Source organism: Seriola lalandi, unplaced genomic scaffold (genome assembly GCF_002814215.2).
Source record: "Seriola lalandi dorsalis isolate HSWRI2012SDOR001 ecotype SW California unplaced genomic scaffold, Sedor1 jcf7180002054465, whole genome shotgun sequence".
Classification (NCBI taxonomy): Eukaryota; Metazoa; Chordata; class Actinopteri; order Carangiformes; family Carangidae; genus Seriola; species Seriola lalandi.
This window is the reverse complement of record NW_019525018.1, coordinates 146,787-165,620: the sequence shown is the minus strand read 5'-3', so window position 1 is coordinate 165,620 and position 18,834 is coordinate 146,787. Positions and strand designations below refer to the sequence as shown.

At 39.5% G+C, this 18,834-nt stretch overlaps 4 protein-coding genes across 4 annotated transcripts in view; 3 read left to right on the top strand and 1 right to left on the bottom strand.

Annotated features, from left to right (window-relative positions):
* Positions 1 to 5,503, top strand: part of LOC111658760 (polypeptide N-acetylgalactosaminyltransferase 18-like) — a 136,566-nt gene extending 131,063 nt beyond the window's left edge. The window contains exon 11 of the mRNA XM_023411417.1: positions 96 to 5,503. Coding sequence (XP_023267185.1) covers positions 96 to 242 — 147 coding nt within the window. The 3' untranslated portion in view covers positions 243 to 5,503. The remainder of the gene's footprint in view (positions 1 to 95) is intronic.
* Positions 5,504 to 11,262: 5,759 nt separating this feature from the next.
* On the top strand, positions 11,263 to 12,249 carry pyurf (PIGY upstream open reading frame). The gene is made up of 2 exons (XM_023411393.2): positions 11,263 to 11,528; positions 12,046 to 12,249. Exons 1-2 carry the CDS (start codon positions 11,326 to 11,328, stop codon positions 12,188 to 12,190), a joined length of 348 nt encoding a protein of 115 aa, XP_023267161.1. The 5' UTR covers positions 11,263 to 11,325; the 3' UTR covers positions 12,191 to 12,249.
* A 117-nt stretch (positions 12,250 to 12,366) lies between these two features.
* Positions 12,367 to 12,633, top strand: LOC111658749 (phosphatidylinositol N-acetylglucosaminyltransferase subunit Y). Its single transcript, XM_023411394.2, has one exon. It carries the CDS (start codon positions 12,371 to 12,373, stop codon positions 12,581 to 12,583), a length of 213 nt encoding a protein of 70 aa, XP_023267162.1. The 5' UTR covers positions 12,367 to 12,370; the 3' UTR covers positions 12,584 to 12,633.
* Positions 12,634 to 14,114: 1,481 nt separating this feature from the next.
* Positions 14,115 to 17,035, bottom strand: LOC147818825 (uncharacterized). The gene is made up of 3 exons (XM_087175387.1): positions 16,185 to 17,035; positions 15,479 to 16,127; positions 14,115 to 14,249 (listed from the first exon to the last, which is right to left on the bottom strand). Exons 1-3 carry the CDS (start codon positions 17,033 to 17,035, stop codon positions 14,115 to 14,117), a joined length of 1,635 nt encoding a protein of 544 aa, XP_087031513.1.
* Positions 17,036 to 18,834: the final 1,799 nt, after the last annotated feature.

Genomic DNA, 18,834 nt, shown 5'->3' with positions numbered 1-18,834 from the left:
AGACATGACACCAAGTAGAGCGGCATATTAACCTTGATGGCCGTTATTGTTTAGATACTGTTGCTCACTTCCTCTAACTTTCTCTCTCTCTCTAGGGTGGCCCCATCCAGAACCTAGAGTCTCTGCGTTGTCTGGAGCTGGTGGAGAGCAAACAGTCAGAGTTCAGTTTCCAGCTGGTCATTCAGGACTGCACCGGTCAGAAATGGACCATCACTAACATACTGACTGTCCTGCCGCAGTGAACACAGGGACGCCGCTTGGCTGCTGGAACAACTGTGTTGTGATGGACTCTTTCGGTAAGCGAGGAAGAGCGAGCGAGGAACTCGACCGCTTCACACCAAAAACACCAAACTGACCCAGAGTTCTGGTGCACGTAAAAAGAATTAGAGTGGCAGTTAGACATGGACAAACATGCTGACCTAAGCATTAAGTGTCCAAAGTGTGAGCTGCGGTACCGGATCTATTTTTAATGAGAATCTGCACAGCAAAGGATGTGCTCCAATCAGACACAGAACATCAGTAACCTAATAGCCGTTTTATACCAATGGCCTGAGAAAAGACACACGAAGATGGAACAAGGGCTCATAAAACTATCCACCCAACAATTGAAATGAAAATTAAGGTCACTTGTTCCAGGGGACGGGCTCATGAACTCACGTGAGCACTCTGCTTATTTGCAGTAGCAGGCTGGTGATGTATTCAGGGTCCCTGTTTGCGGTTTAAGAAAGGGCCTGAGCTCCCTCAGCGTCATCACACAATCACCATAGCAATTGAAGTAAGCACGGTTTCCATATGTTTGTGTTCAGAAGGTGAGTGACGGCACACGTTTACAGAGAAATCTAACAATTCGACAATCCCACCTGGCTGAAAATTATACAGAGGAGAGCGGTGTTGAGTTATTATCGTTACACACTACTTGACTCAGAGTGTAGGCAGGACGCATCTATCATTTTCTTTCCAGCCCAGTTCAGATGAAGCACCACCCACTTCATTATGGTGAAAGCCTCAACGACACAAAGGAAGCCTTCCCATGGAAACCACACTAAGGACACAGGTCCTGTTGCGGTAGAACTCTTCTTCAGGTCTTCCGAAACACTTCACTTCATTACACATAGGTACATTTACATTAAAGAAATACTTCAAAAATAAAGAAACACACTGAGGCAAAGCAGAGTCGAGTGTTAATTATTAGATTTACTGTACTTTGAGGCTGGTTCATGAACACAGGCACTAAAACAGAATTCAAAAAGCATCTCCTTATGTCTCCTGGGGAGTCTCCACTTATTGTGGAGCGTATTCTCCAGGGTGCCACCCTTTTTCCTTTCTCCAAGAAGCTTCTTTCATTATTTTCCAGGGTTTTTTTTTATTTTTAGGAGCATCATGATGTCATACTCTGGCACTGATCCAATTGCTCCTGCATATCTTTTTCTACACGTAATGGTGTCAAACCAAGGTTTCTACATTAAGAAAAGGCTTTTAGGCCTTTATTTGATCACTAAATACATGTACTGCTGTTTACCAGTCATGGTCATATATGTGACATATGGTCCTCGGTTTGGTTTTCCCATAGTTCCTTAGGCCTCATCTTGCTTTAGACAGTTGCATAAGTCTAAGTATAAGTATAAGTATCCTATTGATTAAGCGGTTCACACATATTATTCATTAGGTAGTTACATAATGTAGCTGGTTCACACCTTAGAGATCACATAAGATAGTGACTACACACATCCTTTAGATTGAGCACTATTGAGTTTCTATTGATCAATAAAAAAATATACACCCGTCCCACGAGGTCCAACCAGAGTCTTTGGAACAAAGATAGTAGCTTGGAAAACAGTGCTTTTAAAGATGAGCGACAGTCACATTTACACAGAGCTGAGGCAGTTCGTCTGTTTGCCATGGCTTCGAGTTAGAACGATAAACTAGCAAATTGTATCTAATAAGTTAGTTTAACGTTAATTCTTGCTTCCTATTAACATTTTTTAAAGCCTGCTCCTGAGTACAAGCAGTTAGCTAGTATTAGTTAATGAATCAATGATGTAGCTGGGCCTGCTGTAATGTGATGGTTTTAGCTTTTATTTCAGACTTAGTGGTTGTGTGCGCTCAGGACAACAGGACATGGAGGAGTACCAACAGCTGAAGGTATCTTTCATTGAGGCTTTTGTCATATGGAAGTGGGCGGTGTTTCATCTGCACTGGGTTGGAAAAACAATGGACGTGTGACAGATGCTGTAGATTTCCTACTTACAACGGTGATGGAGAATAACCACAGAGTGATTTAAAGTGGCATTGTAACAGAAACTCTGTCCCTCAGAAGTTTCATATTTTGCTTTCTAATTAATTACATCAGGGGCAGAGACGTTGATAAGGCCGGCAAACATCGTATTGGTGGGTTCAGAGACAGAGCAGGAGATGATTTTCCTGCAAACCTTTTGTGACACCAGCACATAACACGACTCTGGCTCATGCAGCAATAATATTTATTTTCAGACCTGAATTATATGGAAACTGTTGGTGTTGGATTTAAGAAATGCTGAGGTCGTAAGTCCAAATTCCCACAGTATGACTTCACTGAAATAAGAAATTATGATCTAGCCACAAGCCAAACTTTTAGCCTAAAAACTGTCAATTTTTAGATATTTAGTGAAGTAAAATATCAAGAATCAACCTTAAAAAAAACAACACATTATATTTGTGTAATCAGAGAATGTAAACTCCTCTATATGAAGTGAAACACTCTAAATTCCCAGAAATATTACAGAGGATATGACCTCACTCAAAGCAGAATGGCAGTGATGTTAGGACTTCTGGTTCAGACCTGATATGATGAATAAGAAGATAAAGGAAAAATCCACTCTAAAATACTGTCACTCCAAACAGGTATTTTCACTTATTATAGCCAATTGTGACAGGGAGAACTCTGCCTGGTGACCAAACCTTGTATATTTAAAAGAAGCAAAGCTGTAGTTGTCCTTCCATTATAGGGTTAATAAAACTGACATATCATTTTAACAAAATCTGTACATGCCCACACGGTCCTGAGAAAATGACTAATCTGGCAAAATAATTGAGAGTACCTGTCCGGGTGTAATATGAATGTGCAGAAGCTTTAACAGAGCAAAAACTCAAGTTCCGATATTTGCTGTTTGATGTTTTATATTATTTGGTATTTTTCTTCTTCTGTGTAAAGCGTCTTTGAGTATCCTGAAAAGTGCTCTATAAATAAAATGTATTATGTCAGTGGCCTCCTCCTTCAAAGTCCTCCTTTTGAATGTCAAGACCTAAGGCTGACCCCATCCATATTGTCAGCCAAGAAATGCAGCATTTTTGCCTGAATCTGGAGGAAACCACCAGTTTATCATTTATGTAAGTCGTCAGTATCCCACTGTGCCCCACTCGCTTCATCTTACCTTGTCTGTAATGATCTAAGTCGTGTTTACAATTAAGTTAATCTATGAAAAGGCCATTCATAATACCAACAACGAAGGCCAGGCACTGAACATGTTCATCGCTACATGTAAAATGCGCTAATCAGTTGCACAAGCTATGACAGCGAAATTAAAGTTGGATATATATGGATGTCTCATGTCTCATCAACCATAAAAGTTACAATCATTATAGAAATTTACCAGTTAATTATAGATTTTGTCCTTTTTTTGGAGCTAGTTTTGGTCATCCTTTCTATCAATAATAATGACTCTATGTGCACCAAATGAATTGCTGAGGTCTGGCTCATGGCTAGCCTGGTTCACGACCAATGATTTTCTGAACCACCACCTCAGATTTGTTTAGCCATTCAAATAGGTCTAGAGTGCCCACTGACATCTGTTTCCACCAGTTGAAATAGTCAACCAATCAGAGCTTTGTAGGATTAGGAAATGGAAAAGCTATAACGTCAACATTCTAGCTAGCTAGCTAGCTACGTAAGAAGTTAGTATCGCCATCTAGCTAGCTAGCTTGGTAGCTAGAATGGAGATGCTATCTTCCTATGCAGCTAAATAGGATAGCATCTCCATTCTTAATCCCACAAAGCTCTGATTGGTTGAATGGCTAGCTAGCTTGGTATCTAGCTAGATTGGGGATCTTGGTAGCTAGCTAGCTATATTCATGAAAAATAGCAACAGAAAAACATCATTTTTGTCTCTAAAAAGAAGTCAGGGCATGAAACATGAGATGTGAGATGATCATCCAGGTTTTAAACAAACATTCAGTCAAACTTATTTGGAACAGGAAACACAAGAAAATGGTAAAATTACCAACAAAACGTGTAAGTGTGTTGTAAACGTTCTGCATAGTTTACCGACCGTTATGAAATTTAGTATGTCCCTCAATTCTGAGCATGTGATGGGACAATTATAAGTCAGAAAAATAGCTATATTAGAGATTATGGTAAACGTTTGTGTCAGTATTGGTGAGAAATGTGTGTTTCATGATTCTCAAATGAAAAATGAGATTGATAAATGTGTTTGATGATTTGTGAGTAAAGTATGGTGGTCACAAGTGCTTTTTCCACTCCACAAACAAGTACAAACCAATCTTTATAACTTGAGTATACATCTATTTTACATATTTCCAACTTTAACTTCATAGAGTGAATAACATTGCTTTTATAAAGCTTCCTGTGCATATAAATAAAAATATTTGTGACGTTGTTTGCATTTATTTACAGATTGTTTACACAGACAGTTGGATACATGGATTGGGTTAAACTTGTGTGGAGTTATGAGGCTGTTTCACAGTCTCTTATCCTCAAATGCATGATGTGTTTGAGTGCTGGTGGAAAACTCAGACATCCGGCTTTTCAGCATATTCATGTGGAATTTCAAAGGGGGAAAGCCATTTTTCCCAAAAGATAAAACAGGTTTGATTTTATTTAATCAAACACAAATAATTCCTTGAGGTACAAATATAACTCCATGCAGACTGGGCATTTGTAGTTGAAAGTGCTGGAGTGTATGTTTTATGTATAAATACATTTTAACTTTTGCTGATTTGACACTTGCATAGTTCTAAATCATTTGCTCTACATTTACAGACCTCCAAAAGTTACACACTGTCATGAAGCTTTATTAAATATAACTGCTGTGCAATCAATCTCCCAGTTATTCAAAACCCCTGCCGTCAACAATCTCTATCAATAATTCAACACAAAAACAGGATGAACCTATCCATTATTAATCTGGCTATTATGTATTCAAAAATTCTCTTTTTCGATCACAACCCACTGAGGTACCAATAACACAGATAAAGCAGTGGTAACTTGTGGAGGATTGGAACTGTATGTCTTCTATCGGCTACTGTGTAGCATCTGTTAGCAAACTTTCTGTTGATCTTCTGTTCTTTATGTGGCTCAGGTTTGTAGATCCTGAAGTTTTAAAAGTATCTCAATTGTTGGGAAGCTGTTCATATTATCAAGTCATGGAAATGTCCGAGCTATTTTACTAGTGTATTTAAACTGGATATTTATAAGTACCAATAGTAAAAATGACAATGGCAAAACGTGTCCCATGTGACTGTCTCTTTTCATCTCTGCAAACAATGAATATTTAGTCACTGGTTAGTATGTTTAACACTGCAGGTCTTAGTTTAACACACAAAGACACATCATCTGTCCGGACATAGTGCATTAGCAACTGGCATACAGACATATAGTATTGCATATTAAAGACCAGTGGTGGAAGAAGTATTCAGATTCTCTAATTAAAAGAAGCAATAGCACAACTGAAAAAAAATGCCCTGCATTCAAAATCTGACAAATAAAAATACTCATTATCAGCAAAATATAAACTTGCATCATAGGCCAAAAGCTGTTTACACAGTATTGACATATTGTAATATCGCCTTAACAAACAGCTAAAGATTCTTAAGCTGGCGCTCATCTTTCTTCACCAGCTACACACCAACTTTGTCCATCTGCTGTTCATTGCTTAGGTACGGTGGGTTTATGTGAGCAGTCGGATGACTGAACCAAAACAGTAATGTTGAGGCCAAAACAAAAACAATGAGCTGAAGGATGCTAAAAGGCACATAAAGAGCGTATAAACCTTGAGACTTGATTTACACTTGTCTCAATAAACTTTGACTCAAGACTTGCCCTGAAAAGACTTGACTTGACTTTTCTGACATCTTGGGCTCGGCTCAACTGACTTGGGACTTGCCATCAAACACTTTAGTCTTCCTTTGAGGATATATGAGACTTTACTTGGAGTTGTCTTCATCAGTTTGAGACTTGGCCAGGACATGCTCCATAGGACTTGCAGCTCTCTTTTGATGGCTCCTTTATCGCTGAAATTTGCATTTTCAAGTGTATGACTCACTTTTCAGTAAAAAGCTGCTGACCCCCATGTCACCCATTTAGATTTCAGTGGTGAATTTTAGCTTCTCTTGATGGCCTGAGTGCTCTGAAGAATTTTTAAGTATAAAACTCTGGGGTGAACATTGCAAACCGAAGAAAGAAAAAAAAAAAGACATACTGGTACGGTTTGTCCTCTATAGTGTATCTAAACTAGGGGCAAATGTGTGGGCCTCTGCAGCCACACAACCTCAGAGGATACAGTAATTATCACCTCCAGGCAACATCCTACTCTCTTGTTAGTCCACTGAAGAGCAGGCTGGAAACTATTTCTCTCAATCCCACTCACTCCCTCCTTCACTCTGTCATTATCCTCTCTACTGCCCCTCCCTCTTCCTCTCACTCCTCCTCACTCAGACATCATCCTTCCCACTCTCACATTCACTTTTCCTCTGCTGCCTCCTCCTCTTTTAATAGATACCATTATCGAGGATGCGTCTTCACTGACGAGGAATCCATCCCTTAGCAAAGCGCCTTCTTAGAAAATACCAAGCATCACAACAGCCTTAAGTTTTGTCTCTGTAAATGATAAAGCACTTCTGTGTATAAAGTATCATAAAAGCTGAAACCGTGCGCCTATATTGTTTGGGTGAGTTAACACCTCATAAACAAGTCTCAGAGCCTCTCATAACATGGTATTGTATTGAGGTATTGTAAAGCTAGCACGTCCAATGAGCCGTGAGCATGCACAGTTATAAACACACATCCATCCATAGCACAAACCGGCGGCTGAGTGATTAAAGTCGGCGAGGCACTCTGGAGCCTTGAAGGGAGCAGTAATGATGCAGTGTCAACCTTTGCTCACACCTCATTGGCTCACGCTTCTGCTGAGTAACCACTGAGACTTAATTGAAGGGTGCACTGTTGCCAGGTGACCATGGAGGCCTAATTGAAGGGCAACGCTTCATTGGATCTGTGCCTGTCCATCAATCAGATGCATTAGTAGGAGCTTAGCTTTTTATCTTTGTTGGCAAGAATGTGTTGACTGGATGGAAGGGAGGAATGGAGGAAAAGAGGGAATGAAATAAGGGGGAAAAAAAGAGGGATGTGTTTGAGGTTATGAAAAGTTAAAAAAAAAATTTTTTGAGGAGATAAGGGGTGCAGAAAGAAGAGGAAAGGGAAAGATAGAAGAGGATTAAAGGTGCATGGGAGACAAGAAAGACAGGAGGAGAAGGAAGTCCTTGGGGATCTGATTATCAGATTAAGGAGCAAATGCTACATCAGCAATATTGCAGCATGGAAATGAAAGCAGTCCTGGCAGGAAAAGAAGCCTAATCTCCCGTTTCTAAATAGATAAAAAAAAAACCTACGCACAGCAAGGAAACGATCAGAACTCCAACTAAGAATGAAATGACATTGAATTCAATTCCACAAAAAAGATTCTCATTTCAAATTCTTGCAGGCCATGTGTAGGGATCTTAAGAATACATTTTTTATTCTAACACTGTGCGGTGTAGTGACAAAATTTTAAGTATTAGTTATCATTTCAATTAGGCAAGCATAACTTCAGCTCACTGAATCCTCAGGCAGGTGTGAAAGTACTTGTAAGTGGATTCCTACAAATAAGACGAGCTAATAAAATGAGAAAATGAAGGCTTTTAGTTTGTTAATATAGTGGAAACTGGGGAGGGATAATTTGGCATTACCATTAACTATGTATGTGGGTCTATGGTAATTAGGCTAATGAGTGGAAATATTCTATTATGCAGTGAAAGCCTGAACAAAGGTGTGCAGGCTTGACAGATTCACTCTACCATTATGAAAGACATCAAAATACTTTCTGTTCACTATGACAGCTGCTTGGGAAAAAGAAATGGGAGAAATAAAAGAAGCATCAGATGTCACCACCAGGTTACAAAAGCTCTGTTGAGTCTGTCAATGTTCTTGATTCCTGAAGACTTCTCAAGACAAACCAGGAGAGCAAATCTGAGGAACACAGCTTGAGGCGGTCAAAGGAGTCATCGCAGAGAACTCTTGCAACCGTACGCAGGTGAATGACTGTGAAGAGGTCAGCGGAGGGCGCGGGACTGATGAAAGCTCTGTCAAATATCAGTGGGAGGAATGGGAAGGCCGCAAACACCCCCTCCGCTCCTGCTGTTGAGTGTGCAACGCCCGCGCCCCTCTGCCTTCCAAGCACAACAGCTCTTTCTCCCACTCGTAGGGAACTACAGAGAGGCATGAAAAGAAGCCGCAGTGAATTGTGCATCGCTTTGTCGTCTCTGAGGATCTTCTGCGCGCAAAAAGAAAATACACCATGGGTGGAAAATATAACACATAAACAATCTCCCAAACTGGGACACTGGGCCTTGTGCACACATCCATAAGGGTCTGATGCACCGAGCCAATTTAAGGTAACATTGCTGGTGAAGCACTGAGTAACATTGGTATTGATAGCAGAGAGATTATGAGAGATCTCTTTCCCTGCCCAGGAAGCTTAGAACTTATTAGTATTGTAACAACCCTGGCAGGGATGCACTAACTTCTCTGCCAAGTCTGAGCCACCCATTGGTCAGGAGGACTGTGTTGTGACTCGGACTATGAGTACAGTTTTTTTTTTTTTTTTATATATATTTGAGATATGAGTCAGGACACTGTGGCCAGTGGCTTGAAACCTGGACTGTCCTTGGTTACTCTACTGACGTCAATCCATCAGACCGAAGCGGTGATTCACACAGTCATCCCTCGGTCAGCGTGACACTGTGCGCTACAGAGACCTAATTTCCATTTCAATTATTGGCCTAACACAGACTCCCTCGAGGTTATCGTTCAGAACAGGAGACTCGTGGACAGAAGATGCAAGAACTGAAGTCCTGACATTACCTCCAGACTAGCTGCAGTTTGACTAGCTTCATTAACTCAGTACTATCTCTCATTGTGTGCTTCTTTCACTGGCCTTTCTGGACAATAAAATAAAATTCAATCTGCATTAACTGATTTTTTGCTGTAAACATTTCTTTGCTATCAGTGGCTTATTTACACATTTAGTAGATACAGAGAAACATTATCGTTCATTTGGAATAACGTTTGATTCCACCCTTTTAGCTCTGTTGTTACCTCCACCAACTCTGGAGAAACATATGAGTCTTTAGGCTATCGCTGCAAATCTGAGATTTTAATCGGAAAGATTTTTTACCAACAACAGCTGCCTGCCTGCCACCGAAAAAGAGTCTGATATGAGTGTCAGGGGCTTCAGAAACTGATGCACCTGGAGCGGCATCACTGTCAGGTGGATCGACCAGACACCTGTCAGTGCCACCTCTCCAATTATTTTCTTGAATTCTTAGGTCTACTTGCGAGATTGCCACCTCCTCCTGTTTGCCTCCAGCGCCAACATTTTGTTTAACTTTATGTAACTGCAATGTTGACTTGTATGCAGTGCACTGTTCTGCTCTCCATGGCCAGTTTTCGTTTCTGCCATTAAGTATATTGACCTCGACTCATGTCTTCCGACAACCTCTTTTTACCCACTAAGGTCTTGCCCCTGTGGAAATGGTGCTTACTGAAAGTCACTAAAACAGGAATATTAAATAACCAACGATATTATATTGTTTCTAAAACAAAAAAATGTGCTTATCTATCCAAGACTGGATATTTTTTACAAATATCACTGTGATTTTGAAAGAAGTTTTCTTAACACAAACGTTTGTTTATCTCTTCGGCTCACCGTATGAAAAATGACTTAATAATGGTTATCTAGTCTAAGCTTTCCTGGCACAGTGTTCCCTCCTAATATTCCTTTCTTCACCACTGTGAAACTTCATCAGCACTTCAAGAGCAGTGCTGTGTTAAATTAGATCAGAGCTTCGGGACTCTCAGTGGCCGGTTTTGTCTTGTACAGATGTTCCGCAGAATCATAGCCAGACTAATGCATCAGATCAATGCATCAGACAGCTCTGTTTGGCTACAGTGGGCTTAAGTCCAACTAGTGTGTTAAGCATGTGATGTTGGTGTGCAGCCAATAATGGTGTTTTTCAGGCCCTAGTGTGATGTTTACCGTTGCACCAATTGCAAGTCAGTATAGTTTCTGAATGGATTTTCTCTGCTTTATTTTCAAGATGCTTTACTTCAGTTTCCACTACATCAACTATCAGCCAATCACTCAATCATGTTTGCTACAATGTTTGGTTTGAACACAGCTACAGCGTTATACTGATGTATTCGAGCCCTGGCAGCTAGGAAAAAAAAAGGAAAAGAAAACTATATTAGCAGATCTTGTACTGAGCAGTGGGATATATTACAGCTAGAAGCATTTTTAAAACATTGATTCCCTGCCAAGAAAGTCTCAGAGCAATATCTTCAGCCATATGGATGGAGGAATGCATTCTGCTGGAGCTGGCACCGGGCTCTCTGACAATATTTAATATAGATGTATAGACACAACCTGCTGGGAAATCATGCTCAAGACAACTATTGGGCTTAAATGGAACTACAGTTCAAACAGTGACTTGTGAACTTCACAAATCTCTATTAGTTTCTATTAGATATGGTAAGTGTGATTTTATATTCTGAGGAAAATTGAACAAATTGCTGTAGGATATTACTCACATAAAAGCTTAAATGTGTTTATGAAAGCAACGTATTGAAGTAATGCAGTGTCTGTTGTGGTTTAGCTTTTAGTTTTAGTGCCTTTTTTTTCATGATTTCATATTCTGGTCATATATCACACACGTAAATTAGATTAAACTGGACAGTGCAACACTACCACCTCATGGAAAAATGTGGAAATTGTAGAAACATCAATTGATATTTATGATTATAATGACAATTATATATCATGTCTTATATGTAATATCTTAAAATCATTTATGAGATACGCGATTAAAACGGTCTCAAACAGGGTCGCTAAAGAAATCAATAAGCGGAACCAATGACAACCGTTTTCAGTTGACAGGAAGCGGTCTCCTAATTCGGTTACACTCACTTAGGTTCTTCCGTTTGGAGAGCTTTTTGGCGTCTTTTCAAGTAGTTTGGACATGTTTCGGAATGTTTTGGGTAAATTGGTGACAGAAAGTGTTCGTGTTCACTGCTATGTGAAACCTGTACCTTTGATACGGAGGGTAACACCCTCGTCTGTGTCTGTCAGGAGCTTCACGGATGTGAAGGACGAAGCGCAGCTGCCGTTTGACGCCTCCCTGCTCCAATTCCTCGTATGTCCGCTGTCTAAGAAGCCACTGAGGTAAGACGGACACATGCGACAGATTAGCTAGCTACATGTGAAATTGGAGGAAATGCAACAACTGATGTCTTGACAAAAATATTACCTGGTTATTACAACTATCAAAATATACACAGATGTGTCTGAACTCTGTGGTCACAATTTTAGGTTTAAATATGTCAACCTATCTGAACGGGATTGCCACTTTGGTTAACAGTTATCAAAATGTTTTCTATCTAAATATTATTGAGTGATTATTTTGCCATCAAAAACAGTATTGCTGTAACAATATGGTTGAACTGTGTCACAGAATATGGTGTAACACTTGTTATGGTTAAATGGGACACCATTTATTCTTACTGGATGGTAGCTGCAGCATTAAGATGTTAACTGATGACTTCAATTTCTTTTCCTTTCCCTCACCTTTCATGTGATAAACATTGCATACTAAAGACAATGTGTATATGTTGAAGACATCTAAGGGTTTTTTAGACCAATGTGCATCACAGAAAAATCATGTTGCTCTTGTCCCTCACAGATACGAGGCTAAGACCAATGAGCTGATCAACGAGGAACTTGGCATCGCCTACCCCATCTCAGACGGCATCCCCAACATGATCCCTCAGGAAGCCAGACTCATTCAGAAAGACGCCGACACCTCGACTACACCAACACAAGAATAGAAGCACCATCACAAACAAAACCAACCCAAGTAAAGCAGACTCATTGTTGGACTGAATAAGTCAGTACTTCTGTCACACTGTAACTGGATTATACTGCATCCTAGCTACCTGCTTAAAAGTACATATAATACATCACATTGCTAATCCAACAGTACGCTGTATCAGAACCCATCTGCAAGTATGTTTTCCCTGTCCATGATGGTGGGGCTGGTCCCAATAGTGTCCCTCTTTGGTTTGTTCTACTCTGCTGCGGTGGACGAGAACTTCCCCCAAGGCTGCACCAGCAGCAACAGTCTGTGTTTCTACAGTCTGCTTCTGCCGGTCACCATCCCCGTCTATGTCTTCTTCCACCTCTGGAGCTGGATGGGGATCAAGCTCTTCAGACACAACTAGGCTGTCTTGGCTCTATTCTGTTAAATCAAAATATCTCAAACACCATTAAAGCATCTACTGGTGATGTATGTTGCATTTCTGACACGTTTTTAGTACTTGGTAAATAAAAGGTAACAGTGAATGGTTTAGCATTACATCAGCATATTACAACCAGCTAGAATGAAGGTTAATAGTAGGAACTGTTGTTGCTTTCTCCACAAACACAACATCACAATAAGGAATAAATAACGAAATAAGACACATTGCTGGACATGAGGCAGAATAAAACAAGTTTGGCTGAAGGAAAGTGAATGCAACACACAAATCTTCACACAAATCTTTTTAACAGTTGGCAAATTCCTGTGTATAATAACTAGCAAAAATATAAATAAAGATGTTTTTCTTTCTTTGGAATAATGGTAATCGTCTTGCTTAAAAGACAGATCGACTGTTGACAAGTTTTGTAAACGTCAATGTACAAGTAAATCCTGAACATGTAGTTGGTACAGCCAGATGCTCCAAGTCATCTTGTGATAATTATGAACTTAAACGTAGTTCATATTATTTGAGGTATCATGGAAGCTTATCTTGTTAAGCTTAAGCTTATTTGCGTAGGTCGTGGCAAATTATATATACCCTACGCACTGCTATGGAGGGGAAATTAATAAAGATTATGGTGCATAACTGTTAAAACTCGAAGACAGTACATCAAATAAAACACTGTTCCTGTACAATAAATAAACTTTAATTGATAACAGATCATTTACAGAACAGACAAAGGACAAAGCTCCAAGCTACAATTGGATGTACAGATCGAACAACTGCCACTGAAACTGATGTTTAAATGGAACTTGCACAGAAACCTGTGAGTACTCAAAACCCTATACCAACATTATAGAAACATCTAAGTTGAAAATACTGGCAATTTACAAACATTGAAAGATGTCATCTATATAATAAAATGTTAATTATTTCCAAGAAGTACATTTCGGAATTAAATTTCCATGTACACTCAGTTGGCAGTTTATTATCCAAAACTAAGGAAGTCTAACAACAGTAATGCAATAAATCCTCCTTGGTGACGGTTATAATGTTCAGTTTGTGTTGAAACTGTTTTAGAGGGGTGTTGGTTAAAATGTGATCATTTTGGAGGACACATAACATCTCTCTAGAACAGTTTCATCACAAACTGAACATAATAACCTTCACGGAGGAGGATTTATCGCAGGACTGTTGTATCAGACTGCAATATAGTAATAGTTCAGTGTACCTAATAAACTGCCAACTGAGTGTATATCATAGAGGGATTGAACTCCCTGACAGTGTGAATCTCAAAACTTTTCCTCAAAGACGACTTTCAGAGTGAGTTACAGCTTCAAGAGCTGAATTTTGTTCACCTGCTAACCTGTGTGTGGCGCTCTTCAACCCAGATGGCTGTAACAATGTATTCCTGCTACACACACCTCGAATTGTGTGTTGAGTCTTCAATTAGGAAGAGTGCGGCAACCACAAACTGCTGACCGCTCAGTGTTTCCAAACGCATCTCATGACCTCAGTGGCTCTTCCTGCTTTTCATCTCTCTGCCCTGAGTCAGTTTCATCAGTGGAGACTCGGGTCTGAGGGACTGTCCCTCTCCTTTTGTTTTGAAAAAGAAGGATTCGTTGAGTCTCATCTGGACCGCTCGGACCTGAAGTCAAACAAAAAGTCATTTTATCACTGAACAGTATCTTCAGTTACCTTTTTTTGCAAATTATACAGATTAACACAAAGGCCTCTTTGTTATCGCTTCACAGGCACAACAGTTTCAAGGATAAGGGAACAGATCAAAACACTATTAATCCATCTTTTAATTCACTCTGACCTTCCTACCCTGGTTCTCAGCCCCAAGCCCACTGGTTCTTACTGAAGATATCTTTAAAATAGGTTCACATACAGTATATATAGTTATATATTTTAAAAGGTTATTCCAAGAGGAGTAATGCAGGCGTCAGCAATTAGGGTAAAAGTTACTGAAAGACTAAGACTGTACAGTGGGGTCCAAAAATCTGGGACCACTGGGAAAGTGGTCTCAGACTTTTCGCACTGTGTGTGTAATGTGTTGCGCTACAATACTACATAGAATAAATGAGGAGCAATAGTGGCCTGCTTCATGTATAAAGTTGTTGCCATAGAAATCTTTTTTCATCAACACCCCATGTCCGTCACCTATTTGTGTTAGAGACGCTAATCATTGATTATAATTTATTTAATTACATTTACTTGAGCTTTGTATTTATATTGTTGTTAACAGCACATTTGTAAAGGATCATGTAAATGTTCTGATGCAAACTATAAAAAGGGAAACTTCAACTTTTGCCATGGGGCTAAATATTTTTGTTGCAGGGATGGATTTGACCGCTGTTTGCTTTCTACTGAAATAATAAATCTGTTGGGGATTATTTTCAGTGGCAGAGTAATACACATTTAGTACAATAGCTAGTGTTTACTGTACAGCAGCAGGACGTTGTATGTGAGATTGACTAAAAATAAACTACAGTGCCCATGTCCTTTTGTGATGAAAGAACATATCATGCAGTGTGGCTCACTAATGCGTTTTTAATAGTTATGGTCAAGAATGGAGCTCTGTGGCACAGAGGAATAAGATATATATGGTTTCACACACACAGACAATACATGTTCATAGGATCAACTCATTTGTTGAAATTAGGAAAAATATAAAATATTGCAAGCCTTACGCTTAACACAGGAAACACAGGTCATTTATTAGGTGTCTTTTGAGGTATTGGATGTGTTTTTCCTCTGTAAGTCTAAGAAAAAATGATGAAACAGGTGTGAATGTTGAAGATTGTGCAAGATTGGTGGCTGTATGAGCCAGTGTAACTAGTGAACAGTGGGTATAGGATCACATGGACTCACCTGGGTCAGGTCTGGCTTTCCGGTGCAACTGGGGGGTTCGCTGTCTTCACTGGAGTTTGCAGACTTAGCCTCAGACTCAGACTGGGGGCTTGGAGTTGGAGTTTTGCCTTTACCCTGTGCAATGACGGACCCCTGCTGTCGACCAGAAGGCTCCTTCTTTACCTCGACATCCTTCATCTCTGAAGAACGAGATGGACGCATGCTTGGGTCTTTGTGACCGTTACCTTTTGTCTTTTCTGGCAGTGATGATGGTTTCTGGTCATTGCGCTTTTCTTCATTCACTGAAGGGAGGTATTTTCTTGCCCTCCGTGGCAGACTGAGGTCCAAAGGTTTCAAGCTCTCAGAACATATAGTCACTACACGTTTTTGGCAGAAGTTGAGATAGGAGGAGAGTTCAGTGGTGAAGAAGTTTTCCGTCTGTGTGGAGATGCTTGCTTTTGCAATGAGTGGAAGCAGGGAAAGCCCACCTGAGTTTTGAAGATGTGAAGGAGACTGTTGTCTTGAAGAAAAGTAGTATTTATCTGATTTTGTAACATACAGGGAGGAGTTTACCACAGCTGGTTCATCCAGGTAAGGATTCACTACACTTGGTTTTACATGTACGAGGCCGGACGCTTTTTTCTCTTCAATTAGGTTTGTGTTTAAGTCCCTCTGTTTCTGAAAGGACAAAGTTTTCTTCTTGGGAATTTGCTGTGCTAAGTGCAACCCCTTTTCTTCTTCTTCTTCTATGAGGACTACCTGTACTGTCTTCGGCCTCTGCAGGTGTTCTTTTGCCTTTTTGGGATGCTGATAAAAATGAGACTGCTGTAGATGTATGTTTGATCCTTCATGTTGTTCTACCTGAACCCCAGATGAGTTCAGCCGCCTGTCTCGTTGTGTGACTGGTGTAGGAGACGTAATAAAAGCTTTGTCGCTGGCCTCACCACTTGAAGATTCGGAGGGCGACACCCTGAACTTCTTCTGCGTGATAAACAGGTCCTGGCTGTTTATATCATCAGCGGTGCATTGAGAGTCATTATCATGTGGTTGACTTGTCGCGGTGACCTGTGAACAACTCTCAGCGTCTCTCACAGCTTCCTCCTCTGAGAAGATGTTCTCTTTGGGTGATGAAGAGACAAATTTAGGACGTTTGACATGGATGTAGCCTGGAGATAAATCCCACGCCACTTTCTTTTTTCTTTTGGTTCTTTTGGAGTCTTGAGTCAGGTCATCAGGCTTTATTTTTTCAGTGCTGCAAGGATGTGACGATTCAGGTTTTGATTTTGCAAAAGGGCCAGATGCACCTGAGTAACCCTGTGTGAATACGAAATTGTGATCTAACTCTACTGATGTTTTGTTTTTCTTTACTTTCTTCTTTTCTTTCTTTCCCTGCATTGCTTCTGTGAATTTGGATTTTTTCTTTTTCTTTTTCTTCTGGATGCCCTCATCTGTTTTCTTAGTGATGTTGTTTTTGTGTTTTACACATGCTTTGTCCTTTCGGGAGTTCTTCTTTCTTTTTCTCTTCCCAGGTGAAATCAAAGACTCCCAAACGAAGTCTCTCTCCTGACAGTCACTCATGAGTCTGTGCAAAAGAAAAAAGATATTAATCCGACACTTGTATAAATGAGTACATTAACTTTAATACAAGAAAAGGCAAAACGAGTTATGGTTAGGCTATCTCTTTATGCAATTTCTGTTACTACTTGAATGTTATTACAGTTAACATGCACATAGGTCATCAATAAGCTCTGCACCTAAAGGAAATGCTATCACGACACTATGGGTGTCATGTTTTTGCATTTTCAGCCTTTGCATTTCTGCAAAATTAAGTTTTAAGCAGAACTACTTTGCTGAACATTTTTATGGTTTAATATCTAGGCGGGTAGACATGATGAATGTGTACTGCCTCTGTAAAAATAAACTCAGTGAAATAAATTCGCTGCAGATGGTATAATCTATTTGCATAAGATCCTTAACAACTCTACCTGGTTTAAAATATTTTTTTTACTGAATATCTATGATAAAACATTGTGTTTACAGAGCTCTCCGGGACATTATGAATTACAACTCATTCATCCATATATGAACAAGCCAATACCTGCTTTCTACAGGCAATAGCAACCTAGATCTGACATCTACTCCGGGTATCTGGGTAGTTATATAGTGCTATAGTTTTCTTGGTCAAAGTTAACTTTTTTTTATCACACTTTCGCGCCACTTTGCTAACAAAGTAAACTGATCTCATTTTGATTTAGGAGACATGAATGAGATTGTCTGCAACAATGTAACTATCAAGTTAAAGAGGTGATACCACTTGAGGAAATTACAGCAAGGAATTGCAATAAATAAATTACATTTTTATCCACTGCATTTTCCAGCTTTTTAAAAAAAAAAATTTTTTTACATTTTGTCTAATTCATATTTTAGTTGAAAACTGGTGCTAGTCGCAATAACGAAAAAACGCTTAACGTTAGCATAACTTTCTGTCCCTTTGAGCGTCCCATGTTTTCACGGCTCAAAAGGTTATACTTTACACCAAAAAGTTATTTCGACCCATGTACAGGCTGAAATATAAAATGTCATTGAACAAAAACTTAATAACTTATTACCTCAAGGTAGCTTCAGCTCGAGCGGTCAAACTCAACATCAAGGAGACCGCATCTGCCGCCGAGAATTCGTGTTGCGTTCAGGGGAATCCGGTGAAAACGGCTTTACCAGGAGGAGTCAAGGAGCTTTAAAACTACAGGGCTACTACTGAAGAATAAAACACAAATTTAAATACTACATACAAGAGAAATTATAGAAAATATACACTAGTTCATCAGTGTAAAGTGGATATCACGTTTTAACAAGACACAACTAATATATATTATGGCAAAAGAAAGATGAGGAATATCTCATCAATATATCATATCTCAATAAAAAAAACGTAAAATCGTCCGTTTTAAATCAAAGGCCGCAAAAGCAACGTACTACTAATTCAAACATCCTAAGTAAAACTCAATGTATTCGTTTTTTACTCATAGTATCTCCAAGAGAAAAGACATTACCGATACATCTAGTTGTCTTGTAAATGCTTCTCCAAGTTGGGTCTCTGAGTCTCATAGTTGTATTTGAATTTTTGATGGGTTTGTTTGCAATTGCAGTATCGATGACATGTGAAGACAGCATCGAATCTCAGTATTGATTACAGTTGTCTTTCGGAGGCTAACGGTCTTTGCCTTGATAAGATATGTGGCTTTGGAGAGTCTGTGTCTGGCTGAATGGTTCAAAAATTAGTAATTCACAATTTTACCACTAGATGTCGCAATATACTATCTACTAGTCATCCTTACAAATAAACTAGTCAACACTCAGGGTGGTAATGAGTGTGACAT

Coding starts and splice junctions, on each gene's coding strand:
- pyurf (XM_023411393.2), top strand. CDS start 11,326: ATGTTTCGGAATGTTTTGGGTAAATTGGTGACAGAAAGTGTTCGTGTT. Junction 11,529..12,045: donor CTGTCTAAGAAGCCACTGAG/GTAAGACGGACA, acceptor TGTCCCTCACAG/ATACGAGGCTAAGACCAATG.
- LOC111658749 (XM_023411394.2), top strand. CDS start 12,371: ATGTTTTCCCTGTCCATGATGGTGGGGCTGGTCCCAATAGTGTCCCTC.
- LOC147818825 (XM_087175387.1), bottom strand. CDS start 17,035: ATGAGTGACTGTCAGGAGAGAGACTTCGTTTGGGAGTCTTTGATTTCA. Junction 16,128..16,184: donor GAAGAAGAAGAAGAAAAGGG/GTTGCACTTAGC, acceptor TCAGAAACAGAG/GGACTTAAACACAAACCTAA. Junction 14,250..15,478: donor GAAAGCCAGACCTGACCCAG/GTGAGTCCATGT, acceptor GTTTGACTTCAG/GTCCGAGCGGTCCAGATGAG.